Source organism: Plasmodium fragile (assembly GCF_000956335.1).
Source record: "Plasmodium fragile strain nilgiri unplaced genomic scaffold supercont1.17, whole genome shotgun sequence".
NCBI classification, from domain to species: Eukaryota; Apicomplexa; class Aconoidasida; order Haemosporida; family Plasmodiidae; genus Plasmodium; species Plasmodium fragile.
The window spans coordinates 39,976-59,191 of NW_012192597.1; the positions used below are offsets into that span (position 1 = coordinate 39,976).

The 19,216-nt window shown below is 46.1% G+C and overlaps 5 protein-coding genes across 5 annotated transcripts in view; 2 read left to right on the plus strand and 3 right to left on the minus strand.

Annotated features, from left to right (window-relative positions):
* AK88_01860 (uncharacterized protein) overlaps window positions 1-884 on the minus strand; it is a gene marked incomplete at both ends in the record, with an annotated part of 3,374 nt that extends 2,490 nt beyond the window's left edge. Inside the window, one exon of the mRNA XM_012479495.1 lies at window positions 784-884. Coding sequence (XP_012334918.1) covers window positions 784-884 — 101 coding nt within the window. The remainder of the gene's footprint in view (window positions 1-783) is intronic.
* Window positions 885-1,697: 813 nt separating this feature from the next.
* Window positions 1,698-3,565, minus strand: AK88_01861 (uncharacterized protein; the record flags this gene model as incomplete). The annotated part of the gene is made up of 2 exons (XM_012479496.1): window positions 1,698-2,353; window positions 2,686-3,565. 2 exons carry the CDS (start codon window positions 3,563-3,565, stop codon window positions 1,698-1,700), a joined length of 1,536 nt encoding a protein of 511 aa, XP_012334919.1.
* Window positions 3,566-5,361: 1,796 nt separating this feature from the next.
* Window positions 5,362-9,863, plus strand: AK88_01862 (uncharacterized protein; the record flags this gene model as incomplete). Its single annotated transcript, XM_012479497.1, has 5 exons — window positions 5,362-5,442; window positions 5,687-6,509; window positions 7,116-7,328; window positions 7,896-8,491; window positions 8,700-9,863. 5 exons carry the CDS (start codon window positions 5,362-5,364, stop codon window positions 9,861-9,863), a joined length of 2,877 nt encoding a protein of 958 aa, XP_012334920.1.
* A 1,093-nt stretch (window positions 9,864-10,956) lies between these two features.
* Window positions 10,957-16,925, plus strand: AK88_01863 (uncharacterized protein; the record flags this gene model as incomplete). Its single annotated transcript, XM_012479498.1, has 7 exons — window positions 10,957-11,037; window positions 11,286-12,150; window positions 12,636-13,022; window positions 13,128-13,169; window positions 13,534-14,267; window positions 15,873-16,528; window positions 16,559-16,925. 7 exons carry the CDS (start codon window positions 10,957-10,959, stop codon window positions 16,923-16,925), a joined length of 3,132 nt encoding a protein of 1,043 aa, XP_012334921.1.
* Window positions 16,926-17,897: 972 nt separating this feature from the next.
* On the minus strand, window positions 17,898-19,011 carry AK88_01864 (uncharacterized protein; the record flags this gene model as incomplete). Its single annotated transcript, XM_012479499.1, has 2 exons — window positions 17,898-18,686; window positions 18,934-19,011. The coding sequence occupies 2 exons, from the start codon at window positions 19,009-19,011 to the stop codon at window positions 17,898-17,900; spliced, it is 867 nt and encodes a 288-aa protein (XP_012334922.1).
* Window positions 19,012-19,216: the final 205 nt, after the last annotated feature.

Here is a 19,216-nt window from a genome sequence, read left to right on the forward strand (position 1 = left end):
TTTTTTATTCATGAGCGCATTATGTGAGATTATCTGCTTTTTCTTTTTTTTTTTAATATATACGCAAGGATTATAGAACTGTTCTTTTTTTCATATATGTATAAATTTTTACAGGAAATAAGCTTGTATTTTTTACGCAAAAGTGGATGCTAATTCGGTCTTTTGACAATATGCGCTATTCTTGTTTTTCTGTCATACGTGCCTATATATATTATTTTACATAAAAAATTAATATAAATATGAATACATATAAGATAAATATGGTAATGTAGTAATAATATAAAAGCAGCGTGATTTTATTGCATAATATATAATGTAAGAGCGAATTAAGTGCTTGGTACGTTGTAAATACATATTTGCGCACTGTTTAAAAACGTCGAACGCGCAGACGTCGAATAAATGCGAATATTATTTATTTTGAAAAATAGCAACTTCTATATATGTACTACAGCACTTTATTATTCTAACTTGGGCATAATGATGGAAAAGACGTGGATAAAAGCGGGCTAGATAATTTGTATTCAGGGTATGATGCGATACTTTTCAGGCTTAAGGGTTTGGGTTTTTAGGTTTAAATATTCTTTTATGTTCACAATGATGCGGTATTTTATGTAAAATATTTTAATAATGTGTTCATCATATATCAGGTAGCAATATGTAGGTCATGCAGAGGGTAAAAAATAATATTGTAGCAACGGGTAATGTGTAAAGAGCACGAGCGCAAAAAAAGCTGTAATGTACAAAGTAATAATATAGAGAATGGTATTATATAGAGGGTGTTACACTGATTTGTTAACTGAATACTCATGAGTAGGGCACTTGCATGAAGATACTGATATAGCAAATTCGTTACTGAATTTAAGTAAGTACCTCTGTTTTTCCATTCTTCTTATATGGTATATATGGGCCTATATAATATCTCAGGATCTATATGCAGGGGAGCCTACATATTTTTTTATTATATGGTCATGTCTTCTCGTGTTCGTTTTTTGTGATAATAACATACATTCTGTGATACATCTTCGGACAAAAAATATATTGACACTGGAAATCAAGGTGTAGTAGGACCAGTTAGATCCATTAGTAAAAGTGAGGTTTCAGCGAAGCTTGTGGCACCTGTCACAACGACATGCGTCATAGTCACATCTACTATGACAGCATTTGCCATGAGAACAACGTATACACATCCCCGCTTCCTGTTTCCTGGTTGTCTCTAAAGCTTTTCTAACAAACTATCCACATATATTCCCCTTATATGCATAAATTCCGTACACTCCACACGCGTCGCCGCTACCGCTGCCGCTGCCGCTACCGTCGTGGGCTATGCTCGCTCCATCCCCACGCACCACGGTCACACCACTGTGACGCCGCCCCGCACACTTGGCAATTCTACGGTGGCCGCTGCACGGTACGCTCGTCGCTCCCGTCGTGGCCACCGCACACTCATCGCCGCACCTCTACGCTCGCCGCTCAACCGAAGTGGGGGTACCGAAGGCGTTTACTGTTCAGATGTTTGCGCATCGCTATTGTGCCGTTCCCCCGTGTGCGTGTGTGTCGACGTTTCTACATCGCGCGGCCGACCCGTTGCTCTGCTGCGGCTGCTCTGTCGCCCCGTCCCTGTGCTCTTCATTCCCATTCGACGTTTGGTTTCTCTCTGTGCGTGTGCTCTCCGGAAAAGGTGTGTCTTGGTTTTTTTTTTATTTTATTTTATTTTTTGTTCTTTCTTCCTTTCCTGACTGTGCATTATTCGTACCTGGGGGTAATACGGGAGCAGTAACGGAGGTCCCCTCAGATACTTCTATGGAACGGGAAGCTCCGTGGACACCCATGGGGCCGTTGCCAATGAGGTCATCTACCTCATCCGGGACATGCACACTTCCCGTATCTTGCAGTTCCCTCTCTGGACACTCAAACACCGGGTCCTCGCCTGCATCCTCCAGTTGCGTACATTTTTGTACGTTACCAGTGGCAGTTCCCGTGGACGTGTCCCTGCTCGTAGTTTCATTTGTTCCCCTACCTGGAGTACCGGGGTCCCCTGTTCCTGTTGTGGTGTCCCCTGCCCCTTGATTAGTGACAACACTGGGTATCGGGTGTGAGGGTGCTGGTGGTGGTGCCGCCAGTGGGGGTTGTGGTACGGGTGGTAATGTTGGGACCCGCGTGTCCGCACCAGATGTTTCTGATCTCCCTTTGGGTGCTGGGGCGGACGGTGTTTGTGCATTTGTGGAAGTTGTTGGCGCTGACGACACCCCTGTCTGATCTGCTTTTTCTCTGGCCTTCTTGTCCCCCTGGTCGTTCTCCCCCTGTTGTTTCTTCCCGTTAGTCGTCGCATCTGCCTTCTTGCTCTTTTCCTTCTCTGCAAGGGGGACAACGGAAGATGAAAGGACGATAAAAACAAAACAGATGGATGAACAAAAAAAGGAAGGGGGGCGCACTCGATGGACGGAGGTGGTAGCAGTACACTTTTATTTGTCGACGTCCCGTTCCGTCCGTTTGCGTCCCTCGCCGCGCAACATCAGCGAACAGGTTGTGCCGCGTGCGTGCGCGATGCCGTTCTCGTGTGCGTATTGTGGCCATCGCTATCATGCGCATGCCGTCGTATGGGTACCGGGGTCTCAAGGTCAGCGCAGCGCCAGTGCTGTTTGTTGTGTGCTGTTGTTCAGCGGTGTCGCACCGATGTTGCCTTACCATCCGGGTGCGGAGGTGCGGCAGGCGGTCTGCGTCCTGCTTGTGGTTGTTGACCGCTGGTATTAGTGGATGCATCCTGATTACCGTGTTCTGACCCGCCCGATGGAGCTGCTGGTGTTGATGATGTCTCTGCTGCATTGGATGATATTTTATTCCTTTCCTGGTCCCAAGTGTTTATTGCGTCGTCTAATATTTTTTTACCTTGTTGCGTGTTCTGACTATTTCCGACTTTTACCATTATGTCGCTTACGCTAGCTTTCGGTAGGTACTCCTTCTTCTCGATCCACGCCGCCACTGTGTCCAAATTTTCACTTTTCAATATATCAATGTTGTTGCTTGGTCCATCTCCTTCTCCACTTCCTGCCCGCATCCGCCCTCCTCCGACCTGATCACATCCTCGTGCTCTAATGCCCTGAGGTATCTTAGGCCTTCGGCTTTTCCATTGGGTTACCCATTGTTCCATTGCTTCCCCCATAAGGCGTGTTCCAATTTTTAGTTCCTCAAATTTAACCCAAGCACATTTGTGTCTATTAGTTGCAGCATTGAAGCCTTCCGCCAGCGTACCCATGAATGTGGAAACATGTTTCGTTATTTCTCTGATGTTACATTTGTTGCCATGTAACCTCATGAGGGTCCAGGTCCCTATCATGCACCTTAAGTAGTTCCGCAGCTCGCGTTCTCCTGGATCCGTACTACTCTGCGCGGTGCCGTGTTTATTCAATCCCTCCATATAATAAAATATTGTCGCCACTTCCATACATAATAATGTATTGAACAGACCCTGAGGATACGCGGGCCGGAATTCGTTGTTGCTACATATGGTTTGTGGCGTAATGTCGTATGGTCGCTGATTCAAGTATTCACCTAATTCGCTGAACATGCTCTTTATATCCGTCCATATTTTCTCCTACAATTGAAATAATTGAAGCATTCATTTATACTGTACCACTGCCCTAGTTGTACGCTCCCTATGCAGAAGAGTACAGTGTATACAATATTCCCCACATACGTCTCTCTAAATGTATACAACAATAGTAGCCCACATGATCCATATGTTCCCTTATAATTCTATAATTGTGTGTAGTGTGCACCGTGTGCCACACAAATGAGTCCAGTTACTCCTCCTGCCCACATAATGTTCACGGCAACGTACGCTAAACTCCTGCCCATCGGCTCTATCTCCCTGGATTCGTCTTCTGATTATATATGCCACCAATAGATCCGTGAACATGCGTGCACCCATATTCCTCTTTGTTCTTCAGGTAAGCTACAAGGTTACGTGCGGCACTGGTGCCCTAGTGTTGCATGTGAACTCCATGAACCACTACATGGACCATCTACGCATTCTTTTGATATGCCGTCGGTACTACTTATTAGGTGTTTTCCCTGCCTGAATGCATAATACTAGAACTCTATACAGAACAAAAACCACTAGTTCTCTGCCTCCTAGTGCAATCACTTTGTTCGAATACTATTAAATCACGTAGGATGTATGTGTAGGAAATAAAGGAAATATGAATATAGGAAGCAAAAAAACACGAAGAATAGAAGAATGAAAAAAAAAAAAAAAAAAGAAAAGAAAAAAAAACAAAGAAAAAGAGAGGAAAAAAAAAAAGTTACACTACACTACCGTACACACAAGGCGTCATGAATACGCCTTTCTACACCGGTCTCCACTAAACCCCTTCACGCACTGTGTCTCTGTGTGCGTACACCTAAAAACCGCAGTAATAACAACAACATCAATGTCTTCTGCCGTCGTTGCCGCGTCCTCGTACATGCATTGTCCTAGTAAGAAGGAGGAGATTATCTCCGAGCAACGGCGTTCGATGTAGTCGCCGAGTGTAGCACGGATTCGACGAAGTGGCCGAGTGTAAGAAGGAGAAATTGTCTCGTCGAGCAAACGCGGCCGGGTAAAGGATTATTTGAGTGAACGGATTCGACGAAGTAGCCGAGTGTAAGAAGGAGGATTGTCTCTCCGAGCACACGCGGCCGGGTAAAACGAGATTGCCTCCGAGTGTAACAAGGACGACAGATTGTCTCTCCGAGCAAACGCGGCCGAGTAACGCGGCCGGGTGTAAGAAGGAGGATATTGTCTCCGAGTACAGCGGTTCGAGTGAGGGATCCACCGAGGAAGCAGAGAGTGGGCGGGGTGCGTAGAAGGAACACACATATTTTGTGGGAGGGCGAACCACGGACGGAAGGCAGCAATGACGGAAGAAGACATTCATGTTGTTGTTACTGCCATTTTTATTGTATGCACAGAGACAGTGTGTGTGAAGGGGTTTAGTGGAGAAGGGAGTGGGGGGTGGTATTCATGACGCGATTTGTGTGTAGGTTGTGTAGTAGTACTTTGTTTTTTCCTGTCTACCTTTCTTTGTCTTGTTCTGTTTTTTTTTTTTGTGGTTCCTCTATATTTATTCCTCTGTAATTCTTAATATATGGTTTCTGCGGAATATAATAATAGTAGACGAATGGGATTCCACACAGGTACAACAGGATTTTGTTATGTATAATGTTCTAATGTTATGTGTTAAGGCCAGCAATTACTCATCAATACTAAAGGTAGAATATAACAAGGCCTAGAGGGGACATGTGACGGTTAATATAGTTCACGTGGGACATTGGGACAATACTCAGTTGTGTAATATTGGAGCTAATCGAAGACGAAGCAGTATGTCGGCTAAGGAATTAGGGGATATATTGGCACAATACGTAAAGGATAGGCACCTATACGGCAATGATGAGCTTTATCAGGTAATTAATTATGAAAGAGACAGTAGAGAGTGTATAGGAGTATACGCGCTCATATATGTTGGTGCCACGTGTAAATGTGCGTAGAAGTGTGTTACTGCATATATCATGGTAACATTGAATGCGCAAATTTAGAACACAGTAATAGGCACGAGCGACGTCGTGCTATGTGAATGTTTGAATGCAACGAGTGCATGAATACGCATGCACCCAGGTCCAGCATATGTTTGCACATTATACATTGTAGGCCAGTTTAGACAAGGACATCGGGGCCATGCTCGGAGAGTTTGTTGAACATATGGAAACGATGGAGTCACTTATGGAGGCCTTGGGTGCAAACTGTGATAATTATGGTTGGCAACATTGGCGAACTCATGCAACGCATGCGCACGTGGGTTACACCGTAGGTGACAGGATTGTGTGCAAGCTCATGTCTGCGGCATTATTCTTTATACATACGAGGACCAAAGCCACGGGGGCACCAGACACGGAGAATAACAATGATGAAAGGTTGAAGGAGTATGTGGTGTGTGCCATACTGAACATGTTTGCAACGTTTTTAAAGGAGTCAGCATGCGGCAGGGAGTGGGGTATTTATTATGCATGGTACACCATGCAACAAATGGACGCATCCACGGGAGGCAAAATGCAAAAGATGCATTGTGCAAATGAAGTATATCAAAATATTCAAGCTGGACGATGGTCTATGGAGCAGAAAATTAAACAATGGTTAAGTACGAACACCAAACTACAGGAAACAATGCGCAAAGCAGGTGTAAGCGATATCTGTAAATGGGGACTCGATAAGGACGGGCACATAAAAGGCAGCCAGGGTAACGGAGATGCAGCAACTACGAGGGAAATGAAAGCCAAAAACGTAACGAAGAAATTGACGGACGGTATAAAGGACATTTTTGTGGAAATTAAGAACGAGGTTACGCAGAAGATAGAAGGAGGAGGGAATACTGCAACGACATCGGGAGTAAAAGGGGTACAGACAACATCGTCATCATCCGGATCATCAACAACAACATCAACACCACCGGGCAAGTCAGAAGCGGATAAAGCAGGTAATGCAGTTGGCCGCGCAACACCCGAAGCTAATGAGGCGGCAACCACACCACAACACGAATGAACAACAACGCACACGTGGGGGAACAACACCCCCTCGTGGAGCCGCGTACAGCGACCACGACGGTAGTGGTAGCCGTGGCGACGACGAAGTGTACACGAGTGCAGACGAGGTGTGTGTGTGCTGCGATGACCAGTGTAGCGGCCGCACATTGGTGTGACAGTGGTGCGTGGGGATGGAGTGGGGCGAGGACGGCTGCAGCGGGCCGGCGGCCAGGACGGCACGGCGGACGCCATGACGGCGACAAATAAAAGTTGTACTGCTACCATCTAGCCCAGTTCACCGAGTACGGAGTCCATCCGAGTCCTACCTCGACCCAGTCGACCGAGTTCACCTCAACGTACGCGTGCTGCCGCCTGACCCAGTCCACCGAGTGCGCCCCCCTTTCTTCCTGTCTTTGTCCTCTTCTAACAACGTGCGCTCTCTGTAACACCGTCCCGCCCCTACCCGGCCGTTACCTGACCGCACCGTCCCGGCCCGTTCTTTCTGTCTACCACTTGTGTCGCTTTTTTATCGTCTGTTCATCTTCCTTTCTTCTTGGCAGGAAAGGACAAGGAGAAGAAGAAAGAAGCTCCGCCGACTAAAGTTCCAGAAGCACCACCGAAGGCAGCCGAAGTACCACCACCAGTATCACCATCGGCCTCAGCAGAGACACATCAGCCCGGGAAAGATGCGGCCACGGGAGACGCAGGAGCACCACCAGGACAACCCGGGACTAAGGGAACAGTCTCAGGTGATACCGCATCAGCTAAGACAGGTAAGGGAGCAAACGCAAAATGTGATAAGGTCCTGCGAACTGAAACACACAAAGGACGACAAGAAGGAGGGTCCATCACAATTAGTATATTCCAGCCAGATACTTCACCCGGATGTGCGGACACCGGTAATTGAGCCAATGAGTGAGATACAGTAACCTAACAGGCATTGTGCACCCAACACATATGGACTAATAATCGGAGTGAAAAAACAACAAAAACATTTCCGGCGAGAGGGAGAGACAACACGGAGAGAGAGAAACCAAACGTCGAATGAGAAAGAAGAGGGGAGAGAGCGATCGGTCGGCCGCTGGATGTAGACGTAGACAGATGTCGACAGACACACACTGTGTCTGTGTGTGTTGTGTGTGTTGTGCGAGAGACAGAGAGAGTCTTTTCCCGGGTGGCAAGTTTCCCTTCTTCCCCCGTCCGTCTGCTGCCCCCGTGGCATCATGTCGCCAAGCGTGTTGCCGAGCACCCAGCGACGGAGCGCAACACCCGTGTTGCCGAGCAACCACCGCACAAAACCTTGCATTTCATCATTGTCCTTTTCCCAAACCTTCTTTTAGGAACTGCAGTAACAGTCCCTGAGCCACCACCAAAACTAGAACCAGAACCAGAACCAGAACCGGAACCGCCGGCACCGTCCAATGCAGGTTCTACAGCAACATCATCAGACACAACAACACCATCACCTGCAGACGCGACACCATCCACAGGACCAGCAGCGGAGGGTAAAACGAGTGACACGAAGCATGCCGACCCCGGGGAAGCCGTCGTCACTGGCGTCGTCGATGTCGGCAACGATGACCCCCCTCCTCTCAATCCACCCAAACCAAAACCGACCCCAGCGGCATGGGATGTTTTCGATATCCCCTGTAGTCCTGATACTGGAAGATGTGATATTTTCCGTGGTGCACATGAAAACTTTAATATTGGGGTACTGTCTGGTCCTCCGACCCACATGCACAGTATAACGGGGTCATATGGACCAAATCCGACGCCCATTGATCCACATAGAACAGTTATAAGTGAACATCCACCTACGGGTCCAGGAGGTCCCGATGGACCCGACCTAACCGCCGACGTCCTTACCGCCACTACTCCCGTCCTCGCCTTCGTCACTTTGGTCATCGTCGCCCTTCTTGGTTATTCCCTATGGAAGGTAAGCACAGCCACAACGCACAACCACACAAACGCACAACCACACAACCACACGCACAAAGCACAAGCATGCACAAATATAACCCAGTGGACACCGTATATGCATATCCGCAATATGTACCATAGTAATGTGTTCCCAACGGCATGTTTTGTACGGTCATTCCAACACCAATGCACTCCTACATCGTCCTTCTTCTTTTTTTGTTTAGTATTTTGCGCACCTCGCCAAACGACGACGAACATATCGAACCGTTCGTGACGTGCCGTCACCGCTACTCGACGAAGACATATTGGACCATCTACAACGAGGCGAACTGCCGCCACTCGATTACGGGTACACCATGGTGAGGCATACGCAACCTGCATCTGCTGCCGAACGACGACGACGTCAACCACGCGTGCATAAACGCACCATCATCGAGCTAAATCTAGAAGTGCTCAACGAATGTGAAGCAACCGAATGCGAAAACGTCAAAGACGACTATTTGCAAATACTCGTTGAAGCGTTTGCACAGGATTTGATGCGGGACGACCACAGGAATAACAATATCTTGGGTGTTTCTACCACAAACGAGGGTTTATCGGGGAACACTGTGTCATTCACCATGGATCCACCCACCGAGTCCGACGGAACGGACCTTTCTCCGCCTAACGACGAGGACTCCGATCCATGGAAGTGTATGGAAACCATACAGTTAGCCACGGACCCTTGTCCAGATGATGACCCCGATCCATGGAGTTGTATGGAATCCATACAGTTAGAAACGGACCCTCGTCGACCTCATGACCCCGATCCATGGAGTTGTATGGAAACCATACATACAGAAGAAGACCAGAGTCCCTCTACTGTTCCGGGGGACGCGACGTCGTACTGCACCCACTGGATTAACTGGATTGACCGCAACAAGCACCTATTGCAGGCGTGCACGACGCAGCCGTGGTTTCTGCAGCTAACGTTGGCATGGAAACAATACCTGCGTGAGCACATGGTGGCAAACGAGCACAACGTAGTATCCGCGCACCGTGCACTCGGTGCGCGCGGCAATATCCCATCCGCAGAGATGAAGAAACTGCGGTTGTGGAAAGCATGGGTTGCAAAGCAACATGAGCTTATGCATATATATGGTGAGGCGGAGTGGTTCCAACATTTGTTGAATACTGTAGCGGAGGACACAGAATCGCACAAAGGCGACGTACCTGGAGTGGAACACAACTTAGACGTGGAAAAAGTAACAGCAGCAGCAGACACACTAAGAGTGCGAGTTGCACCACGCACGCACCCACTGCATCCGCAACCTTACATGCAAAAACGGGTAACCGCTAAAATATGGATACTGATCCTGGCATTAGTCATAGAACAGTGCGAAGTCTAACGCAGTTTGCAGGATAAGGAGTTATATGTAGATGAACTATTGGAGAAACTGTGACATTCGGATGACGGGCCACATGAATGGGAAATAACGAAAGCTAACATTAGACCACTTGTACTGCATTATGTGATATACATAATATATTTCTGGTTTACATTATTCCATACCTTCTTTTTTTTTTTCTGCTCTGTTCTGCTTACTTCTGTTTACTTTTGCCTTGTTTTGTTCTTTTTCTGTGTAGTCAACTTCTTTTAACATGACCATAGGAACAGGTGGGTACACGTCAAATGCATATAAAATGTAGATTTACATGAATAAAATGCTCGGGTAGTATTCTCCTTTATGTGAAGGTAATTATTAAAAGATGAGCAAGTGCATGCTAATGGTGTAGAGTAGAACAACTATAGAATGCGAATACGCATTCGAGTATAAGGAGAGATTGTCTCTCCTAGCAAACGCGTCGACCAACGCGGCCGGGTAAAGCAGATTGTCCCAGTAAGCAGTTTTCGAGGCAAGGATCCACAGAGAGGGGGATCGCAGACAGCGGGAGAGGAGAAGGCACACACATATTATGTGTGGGAGGGAAGAACGAGGCACGGACGGCGGAAGGCAGCAACGACGGCAGAAGAATTGATGTTGTTGTTGTTACTGCGGTTTTTTTGTGTACGCACACAGAGACAGTGTGTGTGACAGGCGTTTAGTGGACACCCGTGTAGACACGGGGCAGGGGGTATTCATGACGCGTTGCGTGTAGTATTTTTTCTATTTGTTCTGGTCTTTCTTTCTTTTATTTTTTGTTCTTTCTCTGCTTTCTTTTCCTTTTTCTATATTCATTTTTAGATTATTACCTATATATGCGTCCTGCATGATTTATTAGTAGTGGCAAAATGCGATTGAGCGGAAGGGGCACATGCAGGTTTTTATTATGTATAGATTTCTACTGTTACGTGATAACCGCAGCCATTCCTATTACGTAGTAAAGGGGGAATATAGGAGGCAGGTGTAGATGGGCCACATAATGCTTAATATATTTCATACAGAACATTAGGGTAGTAGTTCCGATTGCAGCATTGTTACTTACCGCAGGCGAAACAATATGTCGCCTAAGGGGTTAGGGGATTTACTGGTGGAGTATGTCAGGCGGCGCGGACCTTACATGTCCGAGGACGAATATCAGGTAAGGCACCATGAGGGAATAGGTGAAAACACGGAAATTTCGGGGGGATGTGTAAACACGGCACACATGCGTACTGTGGAATGTAGGCACATTGAGGTTACAGGAACATTATGGTTATGTATTACTATTTTTTAAAACCGACGAGCACAAACACAAGGAGTGGGTTGTCTTGTATGAATTTATTCACGATCACAGAGACAGTGTGGACACCGTAGTATATAGGTATGTCACTTATTTTAACATTGTAGAATATGCTATTGATGGACATATATAATCAGTTACGACAGTTTGTGAAGTACATGGAAGATAAAGATACCATAATGGCGTATACCGTTAGTTGTGATGACCAGGGCTGGAAGCATCGCAACGATGGCAATAGGATAATGAAGACGGAAGGAAACAGACCTATATGTAGGCTTATGGTAGGGGCTCTATATTTTATGAACAAAAACAGATGGGAACGGGACAATAATGCCGCACAGGACACTGGAGATGAGAGGCTAAAGGACTATGTAAGGTGTGGAATAGTACACATGTTTGAAGAATTATTGCTGGAGGCATCCTGCGGAGCAAACTGGGGCATAGAGTATGCATGGGATATAATGAAAGAAATAGAGCAGTCTATGCATGGTTTAATTACGGACAATATTTGTAACATGCAAAGGGCTGAGAATATAAAAATTGGAGAGTGGTCCATGAAAGCCAAAATAAAGAAGTGGTTGGAAGAAAATGAGGAGTTTAAAGCGAAATTACAGGTGAAGAAAGTAGGAAATAAGTGCACGGGACATGGGAAGAGCACATCAAAAGATGAGCGCGCATCGACAGCAATTAGTGAGGGGCAGGCTAAAAAAATTAAGCGAGAGAAGAATGCTGAGAAAATTCTGTGGGCTAAAGTGAAGACTGTAGTTCGGGAAGCTAGAAAAGAGGTACGAGACAAAATAAAAGACCTGGATAAGAACATACCGAGGCATGCTGAGGGCAACGTGACGAGAGGGGGGGACTTTATAGACATATCCGACTCGGAGGACGAAAACGCTGATGACGATGATGACGAAGAAGACGACGAACAGGATCAGGACGATGAAGAGGATGCAGAAGAGCAGGACGCGAAGGGTAAGAACAGTAGAGGAACAGCGTGCTACTAATACGGGGCATAGGAACACGCACAGCACGCACGCGGCTTCATATTAACACGGCCGGCACGGACACGACCACCACCGATATGACTGCGCATACGGATGCCGCCACAACACCACAACGCACCGCGACAACACGCACACACGACGGAACAGCACGGCACTGCCCTGCTTCGCTGTCCCACTTCGGTTGAGCGGCGAGCGGCCACCGTAGAATTGCCGAGTGCGCGGGGCATCACAGTGGTGCGTGGGATATAGCGGCGGCGACGGATGGAGCAACGACCACGACGGGAGCCACACCGGCGGCCGCGCCGCGATGACGGTGACACATAAAATGTACTGCTATCATCCAACCCCACTGCACCCAGTACGCAGTCCACCGAGTTCATCCCCCTTCCTGTGTTTGTTAATCCATCCGTTTTGTTTTTATCGTCCTTTCATCTTGCTTTGTCCTCCTTGCAGAGAAGGAAACGAGCAACCAGAACGGGGACCATAGTCACCACAAGAAGGAAGACAAGAAGGATGCAACATCTAATGAAGACAGAAAAATACAACAGACTCCACCACCAACAACAGGTGCTGTAGCAGGAGCAACAGAACTTGGAAGGGCAGATACAACAGCCGGAGGAGGAGAGGCGTCCCAACCACAAGCACCGGCATCTCCAGTATTACCATCAGTACCACAGGCACCACCCTCGACACCATCATCACCGACCGCAGGGGACAAGGCATCCACGGCACAAAGCCCAGGTCAAGGACCAGGACCTGGACAACAACCCCCCCCACCTCCACCACCCCAGGGGAATGCGCCTGAGGGCACCCAGGGGGGGCAGGATGCAGACAAAGCAGGTAAGTGCATCAAAGGGACCACAGTATTTACATCTGTAAATTCAGGATTGGGTGTTCCAGGGGCCACGTCAACCCTCACCCTTTCCTTTGACACACGTCCCGGAGTCGACGCAGATTGTGGGACGAACCCCGAAGACCCACAAGAAGGTAGTGTCCTGAGTGCATATCCACAACAAAAACCATGAGAAAACAACAAACACACAATTTTCCGGCGACAGAGGGAGCGACAACACGCAGAGAGAGAAACCCAAACGTCGAATGAGAATGAGCGCAAGAGCGATGGGTCGGCCGCTGGATGTAGACGTAGACAGGTAGACGTCGACAGGTAGACGTCCACAGACAGACACTGTGTGTGTGTGTTGTGGGAGAGAGAGAGTCTTTTCCCGGGGTGGCACCAGCGACCCACCGTTCGCACCGTGGCATCATGTCGCCAAGCGTGTGGCCGAACCACCATCAACCTCAAAAAAGTTCAGTTTCCTTCCATATTCTGTTCCTTGTTCTGAATTTTCAGGTAAGGACTCCATTACGCCCCCTGAGGGCACAACACAAATAGTACACAAAGAAACGGATCCAGTGAGTGCACAGTTACCTACCGAACCGAATCATGTTCCAATATCAACAAAACCAATTGAGAACAACCCCCCCGACACTGTAATCACGAATAATGAGGAGAACCCTACAAAGAGCAAGGTGGACGATGTGCCTGAGGTAATCAATTCTGCACCTGAACCAGTGAGCGCCGTAGACGGTGGTATAAAGGAACCTGAACATTCCCCTGGGGCCCAAGATACACCTGGCCCAGTTGGCGCAAATGGGCATAACGGTGAAGCAGAAGGAACACGTGAACGTGCGGCAACCCCAATTCTTGAGGACACTTATCCTGACCATGAATTCTGGGATATTGTTAGTAGTGTTAATCCCCCTGCTGATGATACTGCGGGTACTGGTCCAGGTTTTTCCGGTAGTACCCCCAAAGCCCGTTGCGATGCGGACACTGTTCTCGGTGGCGCCAGGGAGGATAAAGGCTTTGGGTTAGATCTAAGTGGTCCAAAGGGATTGGACAGTATAGCAAGGGGATTTGCACCAGCTACCCCCACACAAGAAACTTCGGGTAATTGGGATATAAATAAGAATGGCGGCCCTGACGGACCCGACCTAACCGACACCGTCCTGACCGCCACTACTCCCGTGCTGTTCTTCCTGTCCGCCGTCACCGTCGCCCTTCTTGGTTATTCCCTTTGGAAGGTAAGTGCACACATACGACGCGACACCGTGTACGTATCCAATATAACCGAGTGGAAAATGGACCAACCGTTGCCATTTCTTTCAATGTTCCCATATGGACCGTAAGCAACTTACTATTTGGAAGGTACTTCATACAAAGAAAAAGAAGGAAAAAAACAAGCTTACTAGAGACGTGCGTCCCTAAATGCCGCTACATTGTACATTTGACGCAACAAAGGTTGGGCTCGCGCGACATCATATTAGATACTTGGGTACACATGGGCCATGTACATGCATGTATGATGGAATACAGTAATGCCACAATATATATATAATTCTGTAAATCCAATGTTTTATTATTTTTCTAAAAAAAAAAAGAAAAAAAAAAAGTCCTTAATCCCAAACCCTCTAAGGCCCCTCAACACCAGAACTAGCACCCGCGAACCCTGAACTTGTTTAATCCTGGATCCGGATTCCTGAACATTACAATCATGGAACCTGAAGCCCTTATACACTAAAGCTGTTAAACCTCATAATACAAAATCACCCTGCATGTACCCTTCATTCTTAAATATGCTCTTTGCTCTGTTAATTAAATCCATTAAAACTTTTCCAAAAAAGAGGGAGGTGGCCGTATACGTATACAAATCGTTGTAAGCAAAATTTTTTTTTCACATTTATTATTCATGACCATATATAACAAAATGAGAACCGCACATGTATCAACGCAGCACATACTGGCGACGACAGCATAGACATAATCATTTTGAATATGTTATAATAGTAACCCCCCTAAACACTCACACAATGTGACTTTGAGCCCGCAGCACTCCACTTACCAAAAAAAAAAAAATTTCGCCGTTCGTATATGTAAAACGGGCTATAATTGGTTCTCTTCGGCTTATTCTCTTCACCGTTATATCCAGTTTAAAAGGATAAGATGCTACTTCACATGTAGAATTGCATCACTCGGATTATACAATTTGGCCCCATTACACGGTTCAAACGGCGACATGATTGATGAGCCCGTATGAGATTCGTGAAAAATGTTGACCCCTTTAGTCAACTTTTACCGTCGTACAATATGTATCTAAAACTGGTTCTTATCCGTTCCTGTGGCACGTTCGTCATGTTGTATTTGTAGCATTCTGCATAGGAATTCTTGTTTCAATTCATGTGTACATACTTAGGTAAGAATAGTAAACCTCGTACAAAATTTATTCTATCAATATTTACTAGCGCCCAATAGGGAGAAGTATCACACGCATAATCTATACACCTAGATGTGGAAAAAGGAGAAAACAATTCTATAATTCATATATATACAAACAATATATTGCCACTTCTAACATTTTCTACACTAAACGGAAAAGAAAAAAAAACAATGACGCTGCTTGTGAAACTCTCTATATCTATTCTAGTCCTTTGCCTATGGCAAATTGCTCACTGTGTATGATAGGAACCACTGTTTTTTGTGGGGACTTATCACATGTATTGTGATAAGCTGCTGACTCCTTCAACACAACTATGAACATCCCCTTCTCTTATATACGCGCGTTTGACACATCCTAGTATACATACACCACAACAAACCCATGTATTCCCCCTTTTTTTCCTACATTTTAGGCAAGTACACTAGGTACATCATCGGCTACTGTCACAAGCCAATTTGACACGGTAGATGCAACTAGAGTTGGATCGACTACCGTGACATTGAGTGATGGAACTGATGTAGGGAAACAGGGCACACGTAATGTTTACGACGGTCAGGCTACGGGTAGTCCCGGGAAGAACAGGGTGTTCGTGGACATGCGGAGAAAATTAAAATCCAAGGTGCACGTCAAGAATCCAGTACCTGTAAAGAAGAAGCCACAGGGTGGAACAGCGCAGAACAAGCTGAAGGAATGTTGTCAGAAATTGAAACGTTGTAAAATGGGAAGGAAAGCATGGACAATACTTATAGTAATCTCCACAGTCCTGTATGCATTCTTTATGACCATGATCCAACCTTTCAGTAATGAAACCGAAACTGGAATAATGTTAGTGTTGTCCGCGCTCGGGAGCATGCATGGAATAGCCCTACTCATTGCAATTATCTATTTGTGTGTGCTACTATGTTTCTGCTGCTCGAAGACAGGGAAATGTTTACTGGATAAAATTTGGAAGAAGAAGGAGAAGAAGGAAGCTCCCACAGAAACGCAAAAAAAAGGAGAAGTAAATAAGAAACCCGAGACACCCGGGAAGCAGAAGGTACCTGGAAAACCAGAAGTACCTAACAAGCAGTAAGCGTCTGGCAAATCGGATGTACCTAGGAAACCAGAAGTACCTGAGAAGCACGAAGCACCGGGCACAGCAGGAGAATCCGAAAAACTGGAAGCACCTAAGAAACCAGAAGTGCCAAAGAAATCGGAAACACCTAGGAAACCGGAACTAGCTGAGACGCAAGAAGCATCTGGGAAATCAGACATACCTGCCGAACCGGAAGTAGGTGAGAAGCAAGGAGCACCGGGGAAACTGCAATTACCATGGATTTTGACACTACCTGGGCAATCAGATGTATGTAGCAAACCGGAAGTTCCTAAGAAACCAGAAGTACTCGTGAAACCGGAGACACGCATGAAATCAGAGGTACCTAAGAAACCGGAGGTAGCTAATAGTAAGAAGCACATGGGAAACTGAAACTACGTTGGTCACAGAAATTACCTACAAAACCATAAGTACGTGCCGTATTCTATTTCTCGTAGATTATGTTGACGTTAGGATATGTTATTCGTCTGGTTACAGGATCGACAATCTCATGAGGTCCTACAGATTTTGTGTGATAGGCATATGTTTCCTTTAAAGCATGTATCCTATAGTTGCGTGTCCTACTTTATAATTTTTGTTTGTGCTCTTACCAATATACATGGTTTGTGTTTATGTTGTATTATTTGTTCATATGATCAAGTGTTTATTGATACTATGGATGAGGAACCCATTTTAAGAATAAAAAAGGGGAAACGTGTCCCCATATTTCACATATATAAGAAAGAATTATTTCATATGCTGCATGTAACAAACACTACATGATGATTACTATGGATACAACATGTGACAATTGGTTTCATATAATATAATATTCTGCCTTTGTTTGTTTTATGTTTCTTTATTCAACACTTCCACAACTTGGCCTCTGAATTAACATCCCGTCTTGCGCACACTAGGTATGTACATGATAATAACAACATACATGATGTAGAATATAGCGTAAACGGATATAGCGACCCAGGGCCGCGTACAACATCATTTACAGTGATAGCGCCCCTGAGGGAGAACAACGTATATACACCCCTTCTTCTTTTTCCTGGTTTTTCAAATGTTCTGTAATAAACTATCCACATATAATTCCCTTATATCCATAAAATCTACAATTCATGCACACTCCATACTCGTCTGCGCTCAACTGAAGTGGGGCAACGAAGTCGTTTGCTGTGTTGTTGTGGCTGCCGTGTGCCTGGTTGTTGCACCGCGGTTGCGTCTTGTTGTGGTGCCGTGCATGCGTGCGTGCAGATTCGTATGGGCCGCGTATGCGCATTCGGCCGTGTTCGTGTGCGGCGGCCGTGTTAGCATGCGGCCGTATGCGTATCGGCCGCATGCGTACTATGCGTGTTCTTAGTGCCCGTATGAGTAGAACGCTGCTCCTGTACTGTGCTTACCATTCGCGTCGTCCTCCTCCTCTTCCTCTTCACCTTCCTCCTCCTCATCGTCGTCGTCCTCATCGTCGTCGTCGGAAGGAACGGGCCCCCGTAGTGTCTCTACTTTCTTCCGTACTTTCCTTAATATACGCGTCATTCCGGTCTCCATTGCTTTCCGCAAGTGTCCTGCTTTCAATAATTCCATACGTCGCTTCCAGTGGTCAGATGTCTGTTTCCCCGTTCTTTTGCATTTTACACGTTGCTGTAACTGTTTCATCTTGGCCTTCATTTTTTCATTCCCCATTATCCATTCATCAAATTCTGCGCCTATTACTTTTCCTCCTACTTTCAGCTCATTATTAACCACCCAGGTACACATGTTAAGATTAACAGCATTAGGCACACTGGCCATAAAGTGGTCTAATATGTGCAAGGCCTGTCGTATACCGTGATTTCTCCCACAGTTTGCTTTCATTAACTGAAACATAAATACATTCGCAATTATGCACCGTATATATGTGTGTAATGGGGTTCCTGCGGCCGAAGCATGGTGTTCCCTATGTGCACCCAGCACCCATCCATTCATGAAAAATAATGCCGGCACCATCATTTTGCATACAACTTTGTCGTCATCATTATGCCAATTTATGATTTGTTCCTTCCACCATCCTGCATCATTACACGATGTCACCAGTGTGTCATGATCGTTTTCCATATAGGTAAGAAATTGGTCTACCATATGTTGCATATCTGCCCATATTCCTGTCTGTAAAGGGTAAAGTAGTGACCCCGAATGTTTCAACGGCATAATGCTGCTAGTACATGACGTATGTGAATACTCATAGTTCAATACTTACTGTCCAAGCACTGATCTTGTACACACTATGCCAATGCAATATCCGCCATAGTCATATATATTCTGGTAACAGACGTTCCTGGTGAGCACATCACTGTACTCACCTATGCGCTCCGTGCGCTGTGCTCTTTTGCTTTATGTGCGTACCATAACCTACCTCGTAAAAACCTTCAATTCCCTGTCCTTGCCTGCGTATTAGCCACTGTGCCAGTAAATCTGCGAAATCTGCTTCCATGATACTACTACATAACTAGATCACTATTCATACGCTTCGCATATCATTACAGTATCTAATGAATTTGTTATTCCCGCACAAGCTGTACCGTTGAGTATGATACTTCCTGTTGTGCATGAATCATAGGTTTCCCCTTTCTCATTTATGCCTGCTAACATGTACACACTACAAAGTTTTAATTCATTCAACTTCTGCATAGGTGTCC